The 26,805-nt window shown below is 45.2% G+C and overlaps 1 protein-coding gene across 1 annotated transcript in view; it reads left to right on the top strand.

The window, feature by feature from the left end:
• Window positions 1–26,805, top strand: part of LOC139047832 (uncharacterized) — a 71,748-nt gene that overhangs the window by 889 nt on the left and 44,054 nt on the right. Inside the window, exons 2-6 of the mRNA XM_070521967.1 lie at window positions 4,248–4,361; window positions 7,343–7,378; window positions 10,162–10,179; window positions 22,279–22,388; window positions 23,021–23,122. Coding sequence (XP_070378068.1) covers window positions 4,248–4,361; window positions 7,343–7,378; window positions 10,162–10,179; window positions 22,279–22,388; window positions 23,021–23,122 — 380 coding nt within the window. The remainder of the gene's footprint in view (window positions 1–4,247; window positions 4,362–7,342; window positions 7,379–10,161; window positions 10,180–22,278; window positions 22,389–23,020; window positions 23,123–26,805) is intronic.

The raw sequence follows: 26,805 nt of genomic DNA, 5'->3' as shown, positions 1-26,805 counted from the left end.
GGAGGAAGCCCTGCAGAGAGCGGCAACGACCGTCCACGAGTATGCCAGGACCTGTGGCCTGAGCTGCGCTCCACAGAAATCGGAGCTGCTCATGGTACAGCCCGGAAGACCAAAGAAAGAGCCGCCGCCAAACATAATCATCACCATCGATGGCACAGAGATCAAACCAACGCAGCAGATCCGGATACTGGGCCTGCTGTTGCGCAGCGACGGCAAGGCGCACGCAGCCGTCAACAAAATCAAGACCACATCCGAGCAAGTCTTCAGCATGATCCGGAGAGTCACCAACCGGAACAGAGGAATCAAAGAAGAAGACGCACTGCGCCTGGTGCAGGCATTCGTCGTGTCACGCGTAACGTACTCCGCCCCGTACCTCCAGCTTGCGAAGGTGAACCGCGAAACGCTGAACACGACGATAAGGAAAGCAGTAAAACTCGCCATGGGCATCCCAGTCTACTCGTCAACGCAGAAGCTGCTGGAAATGGGTGCCCACAACACGGTGGAAGAGCTGGTGGAAGCACACCTATCCCACCAGAGGGTAAGGCTGAGCCGGACAGAGCACGGTCGGGCCGTCCTACGCAAGATAGGATGGCAAATTGAACAGCTACCGACAACGGAGCCGCTCCCCACAACGTGGAGAGACATTATTAAGACCAAGCCCCTCCCCCGGAACATGCAGCCGGGAAGGAACAACGAGAGACGCTCTGCGCGGGCCAAGGCACTGGCTCGACAGCTGGAAGAGGACCCCGAGGTCCTCTACGCGGACGCCTCACTTCCCAAGCACGGAACCAGAGCAACGGCGGTCGTCACCACCATCGATAAACTTGTCACAGGAGCGTCGATACGGACGACGAATACAGCCGAAGCAGAAGAAGTGGCCCTGGCCCTCGCACTCGCACAACCGGGAGTGAGGACCGTTGTCACAGACTCCCAGACCGCCTACGCAAGCTACCGCAAGGGGAACATCTCTTCCGTGGCACTAGCGATCCTCAACAAATGCAAATCACCAGGCCGGGCCGTTGAGCTCGTGTGGGTCCCGGCTCACTCGCAAGTGGAAGGCAACGCACTCGACGACCACTATGCCCGAGAACTATCGATCCGGGCCGAGGACGAGCCAGGGCTACCGCACCCCGTGACAAGCTACAATGACATCACGCAAATGTACAGAAGCGGCAGATGTAGGCTTCCCCGTCCGCATCCGCAACTCAACCGAATTCAGCAAACGATCGTGCGACGCATGCAAGCGGGGTCGCTAGCGAATCCAGTGCTCTTGCATAAGATGTTCCCAACAGAGCATGACACTTCATGCCCTTTTTGCCGACGGTCAAAAGGCACTCTAGCACACATCCTTGCAGAGTGCACTAAGCTCAAGAACCCCCCACCATCCCTACACCCCACCCTCCCCAGCCCCAACCCCCCCGAGCGATGGGAGACCTTGTTGTCCAGCCCCGACCTACCGACCCAGCTCGCGCTGGCGGCTAGGGGCCAGGAACTGCTGGACACATATGGGACCTGAGAATAAGGTTCCACCCCATCTGGTGCCAGCGCGCACCACCCGTCACTAAGGGCTCAGCACAAAAGTTGATTCTCTCTCTGAGGCTACAAGCGTTCAGCAAAGGGAAGCGAGCGGTGCATACCTTCATTGAAATCACCCACACGACACACAGAGCAACGTACGTCTCACTAAAGAAAAAGCTAAAAAAAAATCTGAACTAAGAATAAAGCATTGCACATGCCATTCCGTGAACGTAGTGAGGTTTTTTGCAAGAGCTTCACATAATTAACCCTAATGTACTTTAATTAACACCGATAGCCATGGGTTCGACTCCCACTATGGATGGATGGATGGAAACAACTTTATTCTGAATCCGGCAAATTTGACGACCCGGGCTCAGGTCTCCCATGAGGGGACTTCGAGGCCTTGCCTCGTCGCCGCCTCTCGGGCTTGCAGGACAGCCCACTCTTGTGTCTTGAGGTTGGAGCTGCGCAGAGCGGCGGCCCACTTCGACGCAAGAGCCTCCGGAGCTACTGCCATTGTAGCTGATGTAACCCGACACTCCCACAACATGTGTGACAGCGTCGCTCTAGTTGCCTGACATAATTTGCAAAGAGCAGTCGGGTATTGCGCGGGAAAAATGTGCTGCAATCGCACCGGACTGGGGAAGGTTTGTGTTTGCAATTGTCGCCAGATGACTGCCTGGCGACGTTTCAGCATGGGGTGAGGTGGGGGCAGCAACCGCCTGCCTAGCTGGTAGTGCTTGGTGATGTCATTGTACCTGACCAGGCGTTCTCGCGTGTTTTGAGCCAGCAGTTCTGAACTCGAAGAGGCGGTCTCCGATTCTGCGCGGCGGGTCAGTTCTCGCGCAGAGCGGTGTGCTACCTCGTTCAAGTTAATGAGGCCCTCATCGGTGGGGGTGGCGACGTGCGCTGAAAACCATATGATGGCGGTGTTATCTAAGTGCTGTCGACCAGCTTTCCTTAGAATCTGGAGAGCTTCGGAGGAAATGCGCCCCCGCGCGTAGTTGCGAACTGCGGATTGTGAGTCGCTAAAAACTACCTCGCAGAGGAGTCGGTAAGCGCAAGCGCAATTGCTACCTCTTCTGCTGTTTCGGGGTATTCTGTTGCGACACTACACGCGTGCGTAAGCCGGGAGCTAACGTCTACGACTACCGCCGTGAACCGGTGTTCTCGTGTGTATTCTGCGGCGTCTACAAAGCGCGTAGTCCTCTTTCCACCCAAGGAGCGCAGCAGTGCCTTGGCACGGGCCTGGCGTCGGCCCCGATTAAATTCGGGGTGCATGTTTCGAGGTATAGGGGCGACAATCAGCGTGTCGCTGAGGTCAGGTGGAATGACCTGTTTCTGACCGTGTTGGACGTGGTAGTTGAAGCCGAGTTTCTGCAGGATGTAGCGGCCCGTGGCTGTCAGAGACATGCGTTCGAGTTGAGAGGTTCTTTGCGCATCCACAATTTCCTCAATTTCCTCCCACTAAAGGTTGAGCTTTGAGTTTTGCAGTCCGTTAATAAGCTCTATCTAAACTAACTGTGGCTACTTAAGTTCACTTTAACATTATTAGTCGTGGGCTCGAGTGCCGTAAATTGCAATGCATGCTCACTGACCTGGAGAGGGAAAGCAGAAGGGTTGGTGTGAAAATTAATCTGCAGAAAACTAAAGTATTCTTTAACAGTCTCGGAAGAGAACAGCAGTTTACGATAGGTAGCGAAGCCTTGGAAGTGGTAAGGAAATACATCTACTTAGGACAGGTAGTGACCACGGATCCGGATCATGAGAATGAAATAACCAGAAAAATAAGAATGGGCTGGGGTACGTTTGGCAGGCATTCTTAAATCATGAACAGCAGGTTGCCACCATCCCTCAAAAAGAAAGTGTATAACAGCTGTGTATTACCAGTACTCACATATGGGCAGAAACCTGGAGGCTTACGAAAAGGGTTCTGCTGAAATTGAGGACGATGCAACGAGCTATGGAAAGAAGAATGATGGGTGTAACGTTAAGGGATAAGAAAAGAGCAGATTGGGTAAGGAAACAAACGCGGGTAAACGACATCTCAGTTGAAATCAAGAAACAGAAATGGGCATGGGCCGGACATATAATGAGGAGGGTAGATAACCGATGGTCACTAAGGGTTAAGGACTGGATTCCAAGGGAGGGGAAGCGTAGCAGAAGGCGGCAGAAAGTTAGGTGGGCGGATGACATTAAGACGTTTGCAGGGACAACATGGCCACAATTAGTACATGACCGAGGTAGTTGGAGAAGTATGGGAGAGGCCTTTGCCCTGCAGTGGGCGTAACTAGGCTGATTATTATTATTATTATTATTATTATTATTATTATTATTATTATTATTATTATTATTATTATTATTATTATTATTATTATTATTATTATTATTATTAAACCTGCCTGATCATGTTTGCTATTGAATATGAGGAGCGAAAGAGCGATGAGGGTTGATAAGGTTTTATTCTGGTCGCATGAAGTTCTGTGACACTGATAATGACACCGGGCTGCGTGGAGATGAGCAAGCTGCACAGTGATTACCCATACTCAGACAACTACCAGAGGAGTTTCTGCATGAATTTTGAAAATTTCCTTCCGTTCCTTTTTTACAGGGGAACCACTGTGCTACGCATGAGTTTATTAGGTTTATGCGCGGTTTAATTTCTATTTTCATTGGCACCTTTTGTTTAATTCTCGTATTACCAGCACATCGTTACCTATTGCCCGCAGTGGGTTTGAGTCATTCCCCAAGCAATCATCATTTAGGTCCCAGCAGGTGCGAGGCCTTGACAAAGAAGAAGGCCAAGCAGTGGAACGGTTCGGCTCGGCCCGCTGCAACCATGGGTAAGTGAGGTCTACATTCCGCGACTTCACCGTTTTTATATCGCTTGCGCTATTGCGGCGCAAGCATTACTGCCGCCGAACGGCGCGAATTCTATGCATGGGCTAATTAAAGAGCAACGCCTATCGGTTACACTTAGGCACCGAGGCTTCCGGCCATGAGTGTCGATTCTTCTGCGAATGTTTTGGTCAGGCGGCGAACAATTGCCATGTTAAAGTGATTAGCATTCTTGCGGAACTTCATTCACTTTCCGGGGGCTGTACATTTGCCTGTCTGTGTATTTAAGCGTTTTCCCGCATACTTGGGTCACTGGGTGGTCCGTGGTCTAAGAGTTAGATGATCGGCCCGCTTTATGATAAGCGAAACGGCTTTGAAAGCAAGCATCGGCCCAACTTTGGTCATGGGAATGTAACATCACGTATGTGTCACTCATAAGTGAAGCCACTTTACGCGAAATTTCAAGCTACCTACCGTGGTTGCTTAGAGGCTATGGTGTTGGGCTGCTAGCACGAGGTCACGGGATCGAATCCCGGTGATGGCGGCCGCATTTCGATGCGGCGAAATGCAAAAAACGCCCGTGTACTTAGATTTAGCTGCACGTTAGAGCTGCCCAGGTGGTACGAAATTCCGGCGTCCTCCAATACGTCGTGCCTCATAATCAGAAAGTGGTTTTGGCACGTAAAACCCCATAATTTATATGTAATTTTTGCCTCTTCCTCAAGCTGCGGGTATGTAGTCTTGCCGCATCGACAACTTGAGCTACTGCGCATGTGCAAGAATAGACATAAACAACTTTGGCAGTTAGGAACGTGCGACCAATCCTGCGACACTACGCGCGTGCCAATTTTTGTGCAATGTCTTAGAGAGGTATCAGCTTTAGGCTCAGGCTATCTCCCCAGATCGACAAAAAAAACGTATCGCACCTGCATCATTACTCACATTTACGTAAATTTACATTGTTTTGGTCATTCGCTGGAAACATATCTGAAATGGCGTAGCGTTATTATAGCACCTGTTTTAACGTTTGCTCTTCCATTGAAGACAATTACGCGTGCGAGGAAGCTGTAACTCTGATGCGCCTGTGTAAATACGCATGTGGCATAGGATAAGTGTTTTTTCTAAGGAACCACTTCACGAATAACTAGTTCTTTTTTTTATATTCATAGAATTTGTCTAGTAACTCTAGAAACTGACATTTATTTCTCATCAATTCGGCGATAAAGATTCCCAATATGTCCTAAATAAAAGAACAACTCAAGTACCTAGTTTACAAATATGCCACCAAGAAGTAAAAATTCACATCACAGCTTTGCACAGTGACCTAATACTACTCTAAAAGGGACAAAATTATTGAAATGTACAGGCTGCTCCAACTCTCATGCACGATGATTAATATACGTGCAAATACCACATAGCTAAACAGCACGAAAGTAATGTTTGCCGTCGCTAGGATAAACTTTTATTATTTTTTTGCAATTCGCCTAAATCCACATTAGTTTATAAATAATCAATCCACTTCTCAAACATTACAATTAAATGAAAAGTGTCAATTAGAAGATTGTAGAGCATCATGGCAAACTCCCTATACAGCTTTCTGTTGCTCAATACGTGCTACATAAAAGTGCTACATTGCTACGCGACTGGCCGCTTGACTTTGCTTGTTTTCTCGAGGTTCTTTTTTACGCTTGTTTAAACAATTTTATGTAGCACGTATTGAGTTAGTGTTACATATGATTCCTTGCTCAGATAACTGCAATTTCCCAGACACCGCGAACACAAAAGAAGGATGTCTGTGTCGCACGAATCCTTCTGTTAAACTCTTGTGGCGATCAGTGTTTTCCACCACACTGGCGGGGACGCTGGAGGTGCATCCATTATTTATATCTGATTAGCTATAAAAAGAATTAGGAACTTGAAAGCTATGAGCAATAGATTTGATGGCTACTGCGTGATTTCCGAAAGTATGCTTCATGTAATATTATGAAACGCGGCCCAAATCTAGGGACGCATACACGGTCAACGAAACTGGTACAATGGTTAGTTTTCAGCCCTGCTCCCTCAACACAGCATGGCGATGGTCTCCCCATTTGACCATCGATTGCCCAATCACCCATGTTGGCAGGACAGAGGTCAGGAGCGGACTTAGCTATACATAAAATAGTGGATGCATACCGACATGCCGCAAAGTGGGAATACATACTACATCATTCAAACGCCAAAAGAAAGGTGAATGGTGGCACTTCTGCAAGCCTACAATCCGTGTTGACATACAATCCATAGCCATATGGGATACACTCGCACCGTCACCCGCCCAATCTATGTATATTTCTCCCCTTTATTGGCAGATGGCGCATTACTGTGGTGCCTGTAACGAAAATGAGGGTAGCGCAGCCTTAAGCACTATCGCTTTGCAAAAGTTCACTCTATCGCTTCTACTTAGCTAATAATGTACACCCTATAGAAATTTCTTGCTTTAGAATGCCACCTGCACAACGCCTTGTAACTGCTGGTGTGCAATCAAACTTCCGACAAATATTCAACGCATCAACCACACTTTTTTAAGTATTTTTAAGACCAGCTGACCATTGGCTGTATTTGAATCCGCAAAGATGGTTGCTGACCGTATGCCTTTCAAGTATGGCTTTTAGTCGTATTAAACAGTGATCTGCAATTATGATTTGAAATTTTCTATTGCTCACGTTGAGAAGATGATGTTTGTTTTCTAAATTTGATGTTACCTGCATGCCATGTAGTTGGAAAAGGTTTGAGGCTTGTGTTGGCCCGTTTAGGTAGATGTGGCTAATCACTTTTATCCCCCCCCCTATTAAGATATGTATAATTAAAATAGTTTGAAAACCCCATCTAATATCTATATTAAACCTTTGGTAAAGTATTCAAAGAACTGACTCTTTTAAACAACTTTCGCAATCTGTGAAACCGCGCATATTCATTGACCGGTTCCTTGGTTCTCTTGCTTCTCTAGGGGAGCAATCCACGATGTCCGAGGTGTCGCAATCGGGTAAGTATAATCCACATGCCAATGCAGCAACCGCAGCTTTTACACGACAATCAATCCCTGTACTTTCGACGATTGAACATTGTCCTGCACCGGCACACTTTCAACAATAACATTGTAAACGAATTCAGCGTGAGTGCTAGTAATTTCTCCTATCCATTCAGAAGCGTGATCTATAGATCCAACTATCTATAGAGCCAACTCTGTTGTCAACTCTTTCCACAGAACATCTCATCTATAGGTAGCTCTCGATATATATATATATATATATATATATATATATATATATATATATATATATATATATATATATATATATATATATATATATATATATATTGTTGCACCGACTAAAGTAATGTTTAACCGTCTCGGAAGAGAACTGCAGTTTACGATAGGTAGCGAGGCACTGGAAGTGGTAAGGGAATACATCTACTTAGGGCAGGTAGTGACCACGGATCCGGATCATGAGACTGAAATAACCAGAAGAATAAGAATGGGTTGGGGTACGTTTAGCAGGCATTCTCGAATCATGAACAGCAGGTTGCCACTATCCCTCAAGAGGAAAGCGTATAACAGCTGTGTCTTACCAGTACTCACCTACGGGGCAGAAACCTGGAGGCTTAGAAAAGGGGTTCTACTTAAATTGAGGACGACGCAATGAGCTATGGAAAGAAGAATGGTGGGTGTAACGTTAAGGGATAAGAAGAGAGGAGATTGGGTGATTCAACAAACGCGAGTTAATCTCATCTTAGTTGAAATCAAGAGAAAGAAATGGCCATGGGCAGGGCACGTAATGTGGAGGGAAGATAATCGATGGTCATTAAGTGTTACGTACTGGATTCCCAGGGCAGGGAAGCGTAGCAGGGGGCGGCAGAAAGTTAGGTGCACGGATGAGATTAGGAAATTTGCAGGGACAGCATGGTCGCAATTAGCACATGACCGGGGTAGTTGGAGAAGTATGGGAGAGGTCTTTGCCTTGCAGCAGGCGTAGCCAGGCTGATGATGATATATAGTTGCATGCCGACAGGTCTGGCACTTGTCACACAAAATTTCGCAACTGTATTCTCAAAACTAATGGCCCGATACTAATGTCCTAAGTCCGAAGGCTTCAGTGTTCCTATAGGAAACGCGTTTTTCTGTGAAGCCTGGTGATGCCATATTGACACGTTTACACATGTACTTATTCTTTTCCCGGGGTCTGCTCGCAGCATCAAACTCCGGCCACGGTGGCCACATTTCGAAAGGGGTGAAATGCAAAAACACCCGCAGTCCAGTGCATTGGAGGCAAGTTGTTCTCAAAATTAATCCCTAGTCTCTCACTACGGCGTTCCTCACAACCAAGTCGTGGTTCTGGTACTGAAGACCCCAGAATTCGATTCCGGGGAATACATTTCACCCGATAACAACTTAGCGTTATCTCACAGTACAAGAGAGTACAAAGTAGTTCCGAATGCAACGAGTGTCGTGTATTCTTGTGTGTCTTCGCCTTGTCCTTGTCAGTGCGCTGCTTCGCCACCAACGTATTACGATTAATCATAATCAATCATAAGCTAGCCCTCCTTTCCACATTCCTGAATTATTGGGAACTCTACCGTATGCTATCATTGATTCTATCTGTTCTGTATGCTCTCGCCGCACATTGCTTAATCAGGTTGTACGCCGGACACGAAGTGTGCAGTACTTTCTGGAAGGCACGCGGGCACCACCGATTACGCTGGAACCTTCGACAATTAACGTACGAAACCCAGTGTGCTTGAACGGAAGATTCGATTTTCGGCGATCGCCGAATTTGCTCGCGGCTATCACTCTGCTTGAGGGTTACTGTTCTTTTCTTTTTTTTTCGGGGGGGGGGGGGGGGCAGAAGTTCACTCAAAAAAGAGCTAAATTTGTGACTCAGTTTTGACAATGCGTCCTTTGTCACCATCACTAAAATAAGGCGATGTATTAAACCGTTTTACATCAGATACCTAGCATATGCTTACCTCTCGGCCCTATCAGGGTTTTTTTTGTTTCTTGTATATTAGCGAGAACTCTTCACTGAAAGGTCCTCCACATGAACTTAGGACTTTTGCAAGTACTGGTTGATCCGTGATAGCCCTTAATGACGCATATTTGATGAGTTGTACTGCTCATTTTTCACTCTATCTTCTGAAAAAAAAATATTCTTGAAACTTCATTATCAGTATCAGTATATTCATCAACCTATGATGCGCTAACTACAGGAGAAAGGCCTCTCCTTGCGATATCGATGCAGTTGCTCTTCTCTTACAAAAACTGACAGGCTCCCTCGCTGGCTAATTTGTTGATGTCATCACGCAGCCTAAGCCTTTATCGTCCTCTGCTGCACTTCCTTTCCCTTGGCACCCATGATGTAACTCCTAATAGACGACTGATCATACAATCTACGCATTACATGACCTGCCCAGCTCCATTTGTTTTTCTCTTCACCTCGAAAGCAATATCCGCTAGCCCCGTTTTATTTCTAATCGATATGACTATCTTGTTCTTTATTTAAACTTCCACCAGCCACTTTTCGCCTTTTCCGTCGCTAGTTTCGTGGTCCCTTCCAGCAAATAGACGACACCTAACTTGGTCCCTAGACTGTCTTAGACGGTCAATTTCAAGGCAACGCTGGAAATTGGTGGTGTTAGAGTTCGCATACATCGTAGTGTAGCGCGCCCAATAGAGTCGTCTCCGCTGTTAATTTAACGTGCAAGAACCTTGCGCCGATCCTTACGTCCTACTGTCTTCACGTTTCGCGTTCGTATTCTTTTTTCTTTCAGAAATGTCAACTGCGACCGGTAAGTACCGACCGTATTTTGTATTCCGCTCTTTAGCACATGTAGTTTGGCCAAGGTGTTGCCTCTATATATGCCAAAGAATAGCGTAAACGCGGAGAACGTTGACACCTTTTAGACATAGCCATGCCTCACCTAATGGGACAATGATTGCAGAAATAAACGTGGCCGACTGAGATCAATAACTAGTGAGCGAAAAGCCACACAGCGAACAACGAATACGTCCAATTACCTCGTAACATTGAAGTGCTGCAAATTTCAACTGCCGATAATCTGCAGGCGGGCAACCTGCGCAGACATTTGGTACGCAAAAGAGGGGGGAGGGGACGAGCAGGTGTTCGCGTGCTGTAGGAAGGAGGCAAAAGCATCGCGCGTCTCACTGCTTGACCTCAGCAAGTGGGTCCGCATGTGCCAGCAGGGCTAAGCGTGGGTGGGCGCGTCCTTTCGTGGACATGATGTGCGGTTGGTTCGGAGACTGTGCTCACCCGAGCTGGCTGATTGCTTCGTGCACGTCACATTTTCGCGCACTTGGTAAACGTTCAAGCTGGATGAAGTACGAAAGTGAATTCGCTGGCAGCATCTGCTGCTTTTCGTCAAGAGATTGTTATGGCAGCGAGAGTACGCATCCATCGAGTGAGGTGTGTCCATGTTCACCTGTGTGCGGGTCGCACCGCGCTTGTTAATTTAGTTAGTGAACGAATGTTTACAGCTGATTATATGGCTCATAAATCTACCAAACTTTCTGCTTATAGCTGCCTACTAATTTGCTATCACTGTCAATGCTTCCCCTTTATTGCGAAACTGCAATTTCCCAAGTGCAAGAAATTCTGTTGATTTCTCGCCTGTGAATTTTAATGAGAATATCTGTTTCCTTTACACGAATATGAGTAGGTATACCGAAGTTGGGCCGCTAGCTAACGCTTCCTCCTAAATGTAGCCGTAAAGATTCACACAATCCACCCCCTCAAAGCATGCATATAGCTACGGGCACTTCAAGTTCACATACGACTCTTTGCCTCCGAGTTCCTTATCAAGCATGTGGGTCGATCTCTGCGGCAGTGAAGCACCAGGGGAAGTGGCTCGTATCCCGTAAGGCAGATGTTTTGAGCGCTCAAGAAAGTGAAGCAAACAGTACGTCTATTACTTGGATTCATGCATAGCGCATACAGAACAGCATACATTTTAATAAAGAACGAGCACAAAACAAGTATCGGAACCACATAGTTGATGTTAAGGCGTCACTGATAACCATGGGAAGCCTGAAGCGCTCTCCGCCCACGTTTCCTGTTAAAGATTGCTGTTGCGCAAGCTCCTGCGGTGACGTCTGCTTACGACGTAGGGAGTGACGTTCCTAGACTTGCACATATAGAAGAACCAGCCTAGCAACTAATATGATTATAGCACCGCTATGTGCAGTGCCGCGCTGTCAACGTTATTGTTACTCCCATTACAACCATGGATACAAATTACCAATACTGCCAGTACTCTAAAGCAATAAGATACTGTGCATCCCCCTCAGCAGTTGTTGTGGCAGTTTTCAACAGCTTCGCTGCACATACACTTTCGCAGGGCCGGGACCGTAAGACAGTTTCGTTGCACTTCCAGAAAAATATTGTTGCTAAGTAACCTTTGAAAATTGGATCGTGCTTATAATTTGTTAGCAATCTGCCTACATTTTTCTAGCTTGGGACGCGATAAAAGCGCTGCTAAATGTCACGCTTTGCAGATAGCGCACTGCCTGGTGCACACGTGATCGGGTGTCACAATGCTGATAATGATTATTCATTAGACGATTACAAAAATCATCATCGGTGTATTGCAATCATAAGCGATACATAAAGGTGTAGTGCTTGAATGAGGTACCTTAAAGCGGATTACAGTAGTGCTGAACCCTGGTCAATTGGTCAATTTTCGTTCATCTTCAGTTCACACATGAGAACGTACCAATTTTTTTATGTAAGAACGCAAAAATTTCCCAACGCCGTCTATGAGGCTAGAGATATTGCGGTTTGCGATTGTCTGCAAAGTTGGATGATGAAAATCTCTCAATCTGCTCCCCCACAGTATATATATATATATATATATATATATATATATATATATATATATATATATATATATATATATATATATATATATATATATATAATTTATTTATTTACAGATACTGCTGGTCTCGATACATGATACATAGCAGGAATAGATACACGAGACACTAGATACAAACAACATGCAATGAATTTCAAACGTAATTACAGAATGTGGTTAGACAATTCTTTCAGAAACTCCTAATTAGCTTTTTCCCGCAAGGAACCAGTTAGGTTGTTCCAAATTTCAACAGCGCCTGGAAGAAAGGAACACCCCAAAACAAGTTACAAAAGACTGGAAAGGAACAGTATTAAGTGGGTGGGAACGGCGCTTGGTACACCCAGTGGCATGACTGCAGGAAATCTGTGCACGAATGCAACTTTGGCCGTGTAGAATCTTATGCAGGAAAGTGATACGTTCAAGTATGCGTCGATGAGCCAAGGGTTCTATCGATAATGCGCATGCGTGAGACGAGGGAGAAACGTTGCGGTCATATTGGCGAAACATGAACCGTATTGCTTTCTTTTGTATGGCTGCAAGCTTACTAGTGTCAAGTGCAGTGTATAGTGCTCATACCACTGAGGCGTACCCTAGTAATGGTCTGGCGATGGATTTATAAGCTGTTAATTTGCAGTCATTAGTAGAGCACTTGAGCGTTCGCTTTAAATATCCAAGTTTCCTAAGTGCCCTAGCGCAAATTGTTTCATTATGAAGGTGCCATTTTAAGTTTTGAGGGTTTTGTAAGGATATGGATTGTGGTAGTTGGCATTAGAAGTTCACGTTGTTAGAAATAGCTCCCGAGAGCCAATGTTCATGGTCTGACTTGGCCTCGGTGCTTCTGTCGCAAAAATTTTGCTGAACTTGAGAATGACTTCCTTTCTTCTTCCTTTCAGGTGGGGATGCGTAAGCCACACTTTCTATCTATTCTTGTATTGAGGAACGCGTATTGATTAATCGCTGTGAATGTACAGTTTTTGTGAAGGCAATAAAAGGAAAGTGACATCGAGGAAATCACATGGGATTTAGGGTGCCCAGAAGGTCCTCACAAAAAGAGTGCTTTGGAACTTCCATGTTCGAATATATTTCTTTTTTCTGGGCCGGAGCATAAGATGTGTCTGGTTGAGCCAAGAAGGAATTCAGGAAGAGCGCTAATACGAAGCCAGTTTATTGAGAAAAGCGCCTTCCTGACCAATGCTACCGATCGCACCCTGTATAGGATAGGGACTGTGAGCATTAAAGAGACCGCAGGGTGGCAAGAAGACACCAAGCACACGACTCGGCGCCGATCAACACATATTGAGGGGCCTTCGTCCCGCCTGTGCGCCAACATCAGCTGGCGCAAGGCAGGGGCAATCAGATCGATTGGAGAGCCTTTCGACCTACGGTGGATATAAGTTGGAAGATGATCATTACGATAGCTGTGATAGTCATGAGCTTATACGCTTACTACATACCAGCAGGGAACTGCTGAGACCAAACATAGGCGCATGGGTATGTTCTGGGATTGAGCCACTTCCGGCGACAGCAGAGCTGCGCCACAGTGCTGGGTAGTCCTAATGCCGGTGCATACGTGTTTCTCTCGCTAGCAAGCTTTTTTTTTTTTATTTTGATAGATTGTACTTTTGCGAGACAGCGCAGGCGTTGGTAAAAAATACACAAAGTGAGACATGATACCGATACTAACGTAATTCGCTTAGCGTAATATGCAGATTATGTGCACTGGATCTGTAAAGAATGAAACAAGAACATCGCTAATGCAATTAGAGCATCATCATAGCCGGTACGCACTATTTATGTTGTCCTTTCACTTGACTGCTTCTTCTGAAAGAAAAAGACAAAACAAAGAGTAGTCAGGAAAATGAATATGCGAAGTAATGAAGTAAATGTGCAGTGTCCTTCCCTGGGCGACCGACAAAGAAAAGCATCAAACTGGAGCCAACGTTACGACTACTGTATACTTCAGAGAATCGACTAGCATGGGTCACCATGTCGAAATGTTGCCTACAGACTTGGGTCCACTACGTCCACTGTTATCTCTCCCCCCCTTCCCCTTGATTTTGTTGTTGTTCTCGGTTAATACGATGCTCTAGCTCAGAGCCTCCTATTTTACCTGCATTTCAATAGAGAACGCATTTCGCTCGCAATAGAAAGTACGACATTGGACAAGGCTAGTTGCATTTAAAAGCCAACTGCAACGACATTTCACTTCGTTATAATTCGTTATACACAGTTTCCATGTGACGTCATGGCCTCCATGCCACCTCTGAGGTGGCCTTTTCCAGGTTCCATGCATGATGCCTCGCTAATTCTCTGTGGATTGCGACACATCCGCGCCTGGCGTATACGACAGTGTAGTCGTGGCGGTGCCGAAAGGCAATTGCTTTAGAGTTGTGCGCTTCGCATTCCGGTGCGTTTGTGATCACTACGGAGTTAAGTTATGAGGCAGAAATCGAAATGTGCGGTGGTGCGTATTCCGCTGCACATTCGCAGTTGCCCTCAGGCACAACACGAGCGAATGCAAGCATTTTTGTCAACTAGTTCCATAACTCTGAAACAAAGTAACACGTTTACATTATGGAATACTTAGTACAGCTTCACAAACGGCTGGGTGAAGCACGTTTTAGAAATTATGCTAAGCCAGAATATGTCATGTTTTTTTTTTATTTAACATTGTGTCAAGATGTTCTTTCCTTACCATGGTAGAGTGATGACCACAGGCACATGTATTATTAAGGTTCTTCGAGCTTTTCCAATTTTTGCGAACAAAACAGAGGCTCTGGCGCTTTCAAAAGAAAGCGCTCGCTCTCTGAACTCAGCAATTTAGGCTATTTATGGACAGTTCGGCCTCTTAACTACATTAGTTATCGTTTGACAGCCAAGTACTGCGCGTGCAGGCATCCGTGTGCACAAAGCAACCGACACGGATTAACGCGTCTTGATTAGAGCGCAGTGCTTTGCTTTACAGCTGCACCGGTTGCTCCTGAGTAACGAAGAATGGGGTAACGGAAGCCACTTGTATATTTATTTATTTATTTCAACTCACTGTTAATCCTGCGACAGGCTTATTATAGGAGTAGGGTACATAAAGGAAAAAAACGTTTGCACATAAGCAGTTACGATAGTAGTTTATTGTCGGGGGCAAATTTTATGAAGTAGTGGCTATAACTAATGATAATTCTAACCCATGGTTTACTAAAACTCTTCACAAAATGAGAAACAAGAAAAAACGCCCATATGAAAAGGTGAAGCGCGTACAAACAACATCGGCTTGGGATAAATACAAAAGTTATTTAAAAATTCTGCACAGCTTTATTGGTCACCTGGGATAAATATTTCTCAAAAGACCTACCAGGAATTCGTATAAGCAATCAAATAAATTCTGGAATATAGTTAACCCTAGTAATAAGTGCAGTAATATTTACAGCATAAAAGCAACTCATCTATTCCTGACAGTCAATGTACGACAGCATTCAAATAATTTTTGACATCAAGCTTTTAAAGTTCTAACATACCCTATGTACCCGATTTTGATTTCCAGTACATGGCTCCCAGCACTATCACATTAAAAGACGTAGTCGATCTGATAGATAACCTTAAAATGTCGTCATCATCCGGCTTAGATGGTATAAATTCTAAAATACTAAAAAACCAGAATACTAGTATCAAGCAAAATTCTGGAACAGCCATTTAACCAATCGCTTACAAGTGGTATGCTTCCTACAGACTGGAATATAGCAAAAGTAGGGCCTGTCTTTAAGAAAGGTAAGAAGATTTCTAGTGAAAATTACAGTCCTATATCACTAACGTGCATTTTCTTCAAAATGTTAGAACACATTATCCCGTCCCATAGTTATTCTCATGTTGAATCTAATAACTTTTTTTACCCGAAACGGCACGGTTTCCGAAAAGGATTTTCTTTTGTAACCCAACTACTAGAATTCACGTCAAACTTACGCTTTTATATGAACAGTAATAAACAAATTGGCTGCATCTTTTTGGACTTCTCGAAAGCATTCGATCGGGTAGCCCATAGTCGCCTAACATCAAAGCTCTCTGCAGTTAAACCTGACTCACTAACCCTATTATGGATTCGTAATTTTCTTACTAATCGCGAACAGTTCACTGTTGTTGCTACCTTTTCCTCTGCCCTGTCTGACGTTACCACCCGTGTACCTCAAGGCAGTGTACTCGGACCTCTTCTCTCTTTAATACAAAAGAGACTTACCGCACAATGTATCCTCTTCTGTACGATTATTTGTTGACGACTGCATTGTATACCGTTTGATTAACTGTTGCGCTGACCACGCGGCACACCAAAATGATCTTTCCCATATCAGTTATTGGTATGCTACATGGCTCATGTCCCTAAACATGTCGAAGTGCTAAGTAGTTTCCATTTCTCGAAAAACCTTAAACTCTCACTTTTATTATAATTTGGATTCTAACATAGTTGACCACACCACAGAATATATTTAGGAATCTTCATTACTCACAATCTTTCATGAACTAACCACATCACCTCCGTTTCAGCTAACACCTCCAGATAATTAGGATTTCTGTGCCGTAACTTAAGAACTGCGCCTTCACCTATAAGAAAACTAGCTTACATAACTATTGTAGGGCCACAAATTGAATACTCTTCATGTATATGGTCTCCTTATCAAAAATACCTCATCGAACTCCTGGAGAGCATCCAGAACAGAGTGAGCCGTATCATTTAGCAAAAAAACTATAGTAACCAGTCGAGTGTAACCCAAATAAAAGTCGATCTTTCGTTGCAACCACTAAATACTCGCCGTGATATTGCCCATCTATTATCATTTCATAGATTCATTCACACAGTTGGCCTAGCCTTATTAAACCTGAAGAAAGCCTCCTCGACGTCACAAAGACTGAACAATCAGTTCAGCTACACCCGAATTTATGGTAGCACACACGCTTTTATTTTTCAGCTTTCCCCGTGCGGTCCGCTTATGGAACGCTCTACCACATAACATCGCTTGCCAATCTAAGCATAGTGCACTTCGCAATATTCTAATCGAGAAATATGCTGTTTCAATCGTCTAACACGCCTTGCCTTCTTTTAATTTCCTTCCTGCATTTCTTTACATGGCATTAAAAGAAATTCAGTGATCCTTATTTTTTACTATACTTACTACTGTATACATGGAAAAACTTTTATAATGTTATTATGCTATTATGTTATTGTATTTACCGTTTATTGTTATTGCTCTACATATTGTATTTGCTAATGTCGTATTAATATTTCTATGTTGCATGCATATTCCTTTCATTACACAGATGTTTCTTTTTCCCGATACCATACTAATATGTTACCTCATTTCCCCTCTTACACAATGCCTTCCTGAAGGCCCGTAAGGTACATGTAAATAAATAAATAAATAATACATAAATAAATGTAGATAAAGTACAAAATAGGAAATAAATACACGTACAACAGTAAGTATGAATACGAATGTCGACAAGTGTACCAATAGAAAAAAGAAATAATCACATGGAGATTACGAAAGGCTAATGCCTTTCTGATGAGTATGTACTAAGTATGTACTAAGGATGAGGCTGATGAGTATGTACTAAGCGAGTTCTGCAACAATTCAAGGAAATCATGAATTCTTCGCTGTTCGACTACCAGTCGGTCAAGAGCATTCCATTCTCGAATGCATCTAGGAAAAGAAGAATAATAGAATATATTGGCGTCTGAGATCATGTGTTGACGTAGGTGCCTTGTTTCCTTTGTTTCGATGTATCTTCTCACGTCGTTCTTCAAAAACACTGCAGTAGCTTACATAAGAACTGGAGGCGGTAAGTTTTAGGTGGACCTTAGAGTGAGGGCGAACCTACACGTCCTAGCCATTCTGTAGGGGAATCAAGGCGTTGATAGGGGTTAAAAATATGACCTGACCTGATATGAAATACGATATGAAATATGAAAGACCTGCCACACACAGACCTGTGTGTGTCAGGTCTTCGTTCTGCCCTTGTCTTTTCACGCGCTATAAGCCTCATGGTGACCTACCAACAAGCCCAAATCACTGCATTACAGCATTGTCCGCTAGCTAGCTCGGGTCAGTAGGTACTATCTTGATCTTCTTGAGCATGAACACCGGAGCGCCTGGTTTTCATTATTACGTATGCAGCCTTGTGGCGCCGCCAAATTTTGTGCGCATGTGTGACGAGAGCACGCACCCTTCGTGCCCAGTGCATAATCTGAATGGTCGCATGTCAAGTGGTAGAAGTTCGTTCCCTTCCGTGCGATTAGCGGCTACGGGTAAACTACGCAGCTGCCAGATCTAACGGAGCGTTCGTCAAGCAGATGATCATGGCTAACTGCCATGGAGTGTTTCGCTGTTATTTCTGCCGCAAATGTGTTCCTTGTGCAATATTATCAAGAGAGAGAGAGAGGCAAACAGCTCGCACGAAAGAAGCAATACACTGTTTTTTTTTTCATTTCGTTTATATATGACTAAATAATTTGGGCACAATTACAGCCTTAATAGCTGTTGCCTTCGGGATAATTGTGAAACATTTTTCGGCCGTAACCAATTATACTATTCTATACAAGAGTTACTTGTTTACAACGAGCAGGAAACTTACGTGTGCTTCAGGTTTCTCAACTCTTTACAAACAATTGCTCTTCGCTAGTCTGTAGTTGGAGAAGAAATTCACATAACAACACGCATTCTTTCAGGAGCTACGATATACGTTTTCGAAAGGCTAACTCTTTGTTTGACGGTCATGAACGCTCGGCGTCGCAGACGACCAGCGCTATGGAGTGGTGCTGTGCGCATGCAGTTGTAATTACTTTACGCTGCACATAAAACATTTCTGCACCATAAATTGACGCCGCTGATAGCATGGAATGCCACGGTGAGATGCGTTCACGCTCAAAAAGATGAAGACCGTAATTGGCCGTGGTCCTGACGCTATCGTGATCGTTCAATCGTCAGCTCTACAATCTTGACGTCCGATCCATCATGTCATCATCGCATCGCGTTTTAGGCTAATCCAGCCGTCAAGTGGTCTAGCACCTTCTGCCACTATAGCTGTGCACTCGTTATCCTGATGCCGTCCTTGTCGTTTCATCGCCGTCAATAGAGATTCGTCATCCGACTTTCATCCGGCCCTCGTCGTTACGCCAACCTCGCCATACATACGCAATGGACTTTTGCCATATTTTCAATCTGATACGGCTGCGATCGCATCATCGTCGCCGCCGACGCCTCCTCAGTCGACTCTCGTCATGCCATGTTCGTCACGTTTTTCAAAAGCCCACCCAGAGTCCCAAGTTGTCTGATAGCTTGATGCGTTAGTTACGTGCTTGCGGCGATTGCATGCGTCACGATCATTGCATCGTCATCAGTCCAGCTTTGTCTTCCGCCTCTCGTCGTTCGCCACCTTCGTGCACTCGTTAATGCAATCCTTCTGATTCCGTCATGATGATGCCATCACGGTGATTTCAAGATCGTCAGTCCAGTGCTGCATCCCATTCGATGCCGGCTACGTCACGGCGTACCCGTCATGCCATCTTCGCCATACAATCGTCGTCACACAGCGGTTGCCACTCCATTGTCTTCCTACTCTTGTCGTAATGACATTCTCATCATTAGTTGTCATGCCGTGTTCGTAGTATTTTGTCGTCATACACCGGTCGCCATTCATTCGTTGTGACACTATTGTGCGATGCCCATACAGATCATTTATTCGTGGTCCATATAGCATTGTTGACCGGCTCTTGTCATACTCTCATCGTCATACCGTCATCATCAGACATTTGTCATGCCACTGTTGTTATGCCATTCTCCTTATTCTGTCGTCTCACCAGCGTCATCATTTCGCTAACGTCGTCCCATTGTCATCGTGCGGTGATCATAATACCTACCGCCTTTGTCGTCCTATTGGTGTCATTAGTTCTTCCTATTCTATTGTAATCATGTTTCCGTCACACTGCCAGATGCCCGAAACACTGCAACACGTACTGTGCCCAGCATATATGCTGGAGCGAAGGACGTTAGACAGTTTCCCAGCCAGCGTTGGTAGACAACTACTCTCGGAGGAAGCTATCCTCGGCCCATGGCCTGACACAGCAATTTCAATGCGTGCAACAGAAGTATTGTTGAAGTTCTTGCAGGACACCAAGCTCGACGAGCGGCTCTAGCGAGGCAACTGTCTCATGTACATAAGCACTCACCACTTCTCTTATCATCATCGTCCATCCCAATACTTTCACTCCCCTTCCCTCTTCCCCAGTGCCGAGTAGCAGACTAGGGCGCACTAGCTCAGGTCAAACCTCTCTATCTTTCCTATCAATAAATTCTATTCATTCATTCACATTCGGCGTTGAATCGCGACTGTAGCGCAGTTTGTCGTGTCGTCGACATCATTTTGTCGTCGTCGGAGACTCGTCGTCAAGCCGCCACCATGTTCGTTCCGTCGTCGTTATTCAAGCTTCGTCATGCTGTTCTAGTCATACGGTAATCGTTTCCCATACGTAATCATGTAGTCTTCGTGATAAAGTCAGCACCACGCGGTCGTCGTCGTACACTCAACTTCGACCCATTGTCGTGATTCCGTCGTATTAATGCTGACATCGTCGTACTAAGGTCTTCATTTCAGAATCGTCATTTCATCATCAACCTGCCGTCATTGCCATAGCACCTCCGTCATTCCATCCATGTCGCTCTTTCATAGTCGTTGCCTCATCGCCACGCAGTCGGCGTCATGTTCATATGCTCCGGCTCATAACCTACCTTAGGAAGTGTCGGTATCAGCAAATTTGACCGACACTGGAAACATTGCAAGTCGCGTGTAACCGAATCAAGGAGGTCTCAGAAAGACCACTACATGTACTAAATGCACGTGCCTTTAGCGATATGGTGTGTCAATACCTTGCTTGAACGCTAATCGCATTACGTCGACAGTCATAGTGAGATTAGTTCTGCCAGAATCGTTAATAAAGCCTTCAGTCTTCTTTTGCAGTAATTCTTGAAGATATACATAAAGAAACACACTACAAGTATACAAATACATCCTAAAGTCTAAAAACGTTAATGTACATGGCACTTCCTCTTCAGCTGCGCCAATAACTCCTGAATTTCGCTTTTGCATTATTCTAGCAAGCATTAAGGCAACTTCACGTCAGCTGTGAGCTTATGGTGTATCAGGTCTCTTCGTTCCAGCAGATACAATTTACCAAGCGGCGACGGTTGCGTTTAGTGCGTAGTTGCGGATGTTTTAAAAATTTATTTCTTAACTTTTTTTAACGAGTCAATCTTCGATGAATGTTGCAAGGACTCGTCACCCCGAATCTTAGCTCTGATTTCTACATATATTATATTTGGAATTTTTTTCTTAGACGCACCAAATTTCATTCAATTATGTTTCACTGTGGCGAATACTCAGGATATTTCGGCATTTTAGATGGACTTGAACCAAACAATCGTTTTTGTATTCAGACCAAAGCTTCCTAAGGGAGCGACAATGCAGTTTCATCTCATGGATGGTTTAGTGGCCACAAAAGGCGATGGAGGTCAGAAGTGAGGATCATGCACAAAAATAACAACGAAATAAAACAAGAGGACAGTCATGACATACTCATCAAGCTGGCCTACGTAGTGAGCTGCCAAAGAAAATTTACTGTTCATAAAGCGTCAACATGAGGGAGTGGTGTAGTACATGCCTCCAGTAAGTTTATGATGTGATGTTCCTAGTCCGGGCCATTCTCGGAAGATGGGGACCGTTCAAGCAACCTGCAGTATACGTGCCACACCGGTTTCCCTGCGACTGTTATGCACACCTTAAAGGAGAGTAAAAGGAATCCGGCTGATTCTTCACTTTTTTCACACGGTCGCGCAGAAGTATATGGGCGACGAAAGCAAAATACGGGACACAGCGCAGTGCTTCGCGTCCATGTGCGTTTGCGCGATCGTGTAAATAATACCATACCAACTAGCCCACCATTCCGTCCCTCGCGTCTTTTTGTTTAACCCTGCGCAGGCCTGGAGGCGAAGGGGGATCGAAGGCTCCCATAATTGCAGCGCTGCTGATCCTGCTGCTCCTGGGGGTCATCGCGGTTTACTTCATGCTATCCCCCGGCGGGGAAAACGGTACGAATTTCTTAGAACGCAGCAAACTTTAGTGGATTCCTGTTTTGATTCATTTTTTGATGATTGATTGATTGATTGATTGATTGATTGATTGATTGATTGATTGATTGATTGATTGATTGATTGATTGATTGATTGATTGATTGCGTGAGTGAGTGAGTGAGTGAGTGAGTGAGTTTGTGAGTGAGTGAGTGAGTGAGTGAGTGAGTGAGTGAGTGAGTGAGTGAGTGAGTGAGTGAGTGAGTGAGTGAGTGAGTGAGTGAGTGAGTGAGTGAGTGAGTGAGTGAGTGAGTGAGTGAGTGGGTGAGTGAGTGAGTGGGTGAGCCAGTGAGCCAGTGAGTGAGTGAGTGAGTGAGTGAGTGAGTGAGTGAGTGAGTGAGTGAGTGAGTGAGTGAGTGAGTGAGTGAGTGAGTGAGTGAGTGAGCGAGCGAGTGAGCGATTGTAATGTTTCTAGTTTGACATCTCGAGCAAACACGTGGGATACGAAAGCTGTTGTATCGGGGAGAAATCGGAGACAGAATTTTACCAGGTGATGCTTTTTGCATCATGTAGCTCAATCCAAGCGCTCTGTGTTGCATAAATGGCTCCAGTTGTACTTGATTCTACGATATTGCATTTGTGCACACATCCAGACAACGTGACGGGAGAAGGTGAGGCCCATGGCTCAGGCGGCGGCGGCGGCGGCGGCGGTGGAGGTGGAGGTGGAGGTGGGGGAGGAGGAACTTTTCAACCTGGTGAGTAACTTTTTTAGTTTTTTTTTCCACTGAGCGCCTTCCCTTCTTGTTGCAGTTGTTTTCTATGGTGTCTGAGTTGGCGTTTCAGATTCGTGAAGCATCAAACGGTATGTTTAAGATTTGGACAAGAGAACGAATTGCATAAATGAGTTTGAAAACTACGGCCACACCTCCCCCCTCTCCATGCTTTATTGCCCTAAAGGCACGTATCGTTTATTAATTACTATTTCTTGCATTTTGGTGATCAGTAGGTGGTCAGTAGAATCGTCCAACTTTTCACGGTGACCGCTAACCATCATTACAAAAAAAGCGAATGTACACAACTCATTGCCATTCGTAAATAAAGACCTGCCAAGGCATGATACCTGTCACAGGTTCCCCTTTGTCTTTTGCAAATTTGCAATTAACTTTGTATGAGGGGATACATGCCCGGGAATAGAGAGTGGGAGTATAGAGCTTTCATTGGAGAGCGGCAGCTTTCCGTGATACGTTATGCATGATACGTATCATGTTAGGCCCTCTGCGCATGCGCTACATTGCCGCGAAATCGCAGTGGACATCGCGAGAAATCAACTTCTTAAGCATAATGTCATCACGTACAGTACTAGAGCGTAGAATGAAATAAATGAAGCCGTTAGGGGAATTACGATTTACACTCTAACGCTGTTGGGCCATCTACCAGGAGAAAATCAACCGACATGCTTGATCTCTCACAGCCCACAGCCACGCCAAAACACACAGTTGATTTCAATTAATACAAAAGGAAATAAAACTCCAATAGTTGGTTTGCAGCCTGAGGTGCGCTTGAGCAATTCGGTATTTTATCATTTTCAGTTATTTGTGTTAATTTTTTTGCTCTTACAAAGCATACCACGTAGCTGAGTGGGGTGAAATTGGATCGAGGCGGTTCATCTGGGCTGGTCGGGGTGCTGACACGTTTTTATGCAAGGACGGTGACCTGCCGCTGGACATTCGGCGGTATGTGAAATGCATGCAGCAGTCTTGCTGATTCAAGTATTAGGGTAACCCATCACATATCAAACTAAGCCAAAACAGTCATTTCTTTTACGCATCGACACGGAAAGGTGCAAGTGGGATGGGGAAGTGAGGGGTCTTTCTTATATGTTATAATCCGGGCTAGCTTAAAAGAGTAAAATGATATTCATAATAGCTTTCACGCCTTGTGCTTTGTCTGTCATATGTGTGGCGACATTACCCGTCGTTTCCATGTGGTAGGTGTGGCGTTGCTGACCCTGAGGCTGCTGATTGAAGGTATTGAACTGCTATACACTAGCGTAACTAATCGGACAGGATCTTCATCAGATTTTGAAAAATCGTCCGCATTTGAACAAGTTTCAGGAAGCAAGGTCATCGAGTGCACTTTTTTCGAACTGCATAAACATTTGAAGCTACTGGGCATACAGTGATAACATACTCGCGCTCCAGTGCATAGTTCCTGACGTAAATCACCCATCATTGGTAGGATTAGTCAATTTTTTTTTGCTTGGTATATATGATACGTTACAGCGACACGTGAAATTCTAGGACCTCTGCACATACACGTCGTATACCTCGAGTTGCTGAGGTGGTGTGCAGATGACGTGGCGCGGATGAACACATCTCGAGGGGCACTCGGGTTCCCTATTGTATAAGGAGTACTGCACCTTCCACAGCGGTCAAAACCACGTGAGATGGAGTATACGAATCTAATAGCGTTGTTTTGGCCTAATGTCGCGAGCAACAACGTACGACACATTGACAAGGCTTACCCATAGGGGCCTCGAATCGACTGTGTTCTTTAACAGTGCCTTGAAATCAGGCAAAAGCAGTACGTGAGATATCTACATTGAAGACCATCATTTCAGTAAGGAACCCAAAAGAAAGTACAGTGTTTTGCTATCGAATATCGGAATTTGTGTACGCCGTTATGCCGTACGAACACGGCGTAAATTATGGTATGAACGCTATGTTTGTAATATTAATAAATATATGGACTTGTAGATATATAGATATGTAAACTAAGATATGTATGAGCGAAATTCTGTAAGCAGATTTTACGACGCCCCTCGTTTCACCTAATCACGGTAGTATACATCAGACTAGAATCGTAATTAGGGTGTCAGCGCGTGAGCTGCTGACATTATTTCTATTGCCTTCCCTTCCTGACAGCATACGAGCTATGAAAACACGCGTCTGCGGTTTGAGAGTGCTACTAGCTGGAACGCTGCCGTCTTTGTCAGGTGCAAGTTAGCTGTGTGGGAAGATCTGTTTGCCGAATGTTGCATATCTCCTAAAAAATGTCAACATCTTAGGCAGAGATCTGTCTGGCTTAGTGGTCAATTTAACCATGGCAGAAATGAAAACATCTCAAGCCAACGTAAAGAGGCTCCTGACGTTTCCCGCCCAGGCAGACACGAGATGTTTACTTTCACTAGGAGATATGTGACACTCCGTATATGAGGCTAATGCACCCAACTAACATGCCCTAACCATGGTGGCCGCACTCCACGTGGTAGCAGCTTTAAACTTGAGACATACGTTATGAAAGCTTGAGTTGTGCGAGCGAGGCAAAGTCCTGCCTATGAGACTCCCCAAACAGACTCCACGCCAAGAAGACAAAAAGAACTGAACAAGCGCCTGGCTGGCGTCTTCAAAGAATACCCTGCCTCAAGAACCACGTACGTACGGCTCATCTGTCAAAACGGCTTCATACTGGAGTTGTATGGGCTCCCAGATCCCAGAGCCCAATTTTCCTCTCCACCCAATAGTGGATTTCACAACCTCCAAACTTCTGGCTTTGTCCAAGTATGTTCAGGAGACTTTGGCTCCACTCGTGCGAAAAGCATCCTCTCACATACGCAATGCAGCTCAATTTGTAGATTGCATGAAAAAGGTGGCGGTAGGTGATGTCGAGTGTATCACCACATTCGGTGTCATTTCGCTTTTCACAAATGTGCCCATTACACTTGCCGTCCCAGCTGCCCGAGTCGGCTCAAACGAAGAGAAACTTCTGAGCGGGAGGACCAGCCTAAACATGACATAATGTGTCCATTGCTAGAGTTCTGCTTGAGCGGAACCTAGCTTTGGTTTCACGAGCGAGTTCTACAGGAAACCAAGCGGAACTACAATGGATGCAGCAATCTTGGTCACAGCTGCGAAACACGCAATATAGCATATCGAAGGGAAGGCACTGCGACGTTTTCGAGACAAGCCGAGATTATTTGCCAGTATGAAGAAGTCAGCCGCTGGAAAGGCTTCCTCGCCCATCTCAGCTCCATGGACCGGGGCGATCCACTTCATCGTGAAGCGCAAAGAGGACATCTTGCCATTTGTGGATGATCTGTTCCGGCAACGTGATTAGCGGGTGACATTTTACCTGTGGACAAAGTCGACGCTCACCGTTCGGTATTCGTAGTTTGCTTCCAATCACTGAGGAGCCCACAAAGCCTCAGTGCTTTCAACGCTTCTTTTCTGTGCGAAAACAATCTTCACATCAGAGGAGCATGGGAGTAAAGACGAAGGCACCGTAACCACTGAGAAATGGTGAAATGTGTACACAATAGGTATAATTCGCCGGACGTAGCACCGGCAGGATCTTCCGCCTCCTCCTCCCCTAGCCGTCCGACTCCTATACGCCGGCGACAAAAGATACAAAGCCAACTCATCGTGTCGGCATTCTATTT

The sequence above is a fragment of the Dermacentor albipictus genome, chromosome 7 (genome assembly GCF_038994185.2).
Source record: "Dermacentor albipictus isolate Rhodes 1998 colony chromosome 7, USDA_Dalb.pri_finalv2, whole genome shotgun sequence".
In the NCBI taxonomy this organism is placed as follows: Eukaryota; Metazoa; Arthropoda; class Arachnida; order Ixodida; family Ixodidae; genus Dermacentor; species Dermacentor albipictus.
Note: the sequence above shows the minus strand (reverse complement) of the source record. Positions and strands in the feature narration are given on the sequence as shown.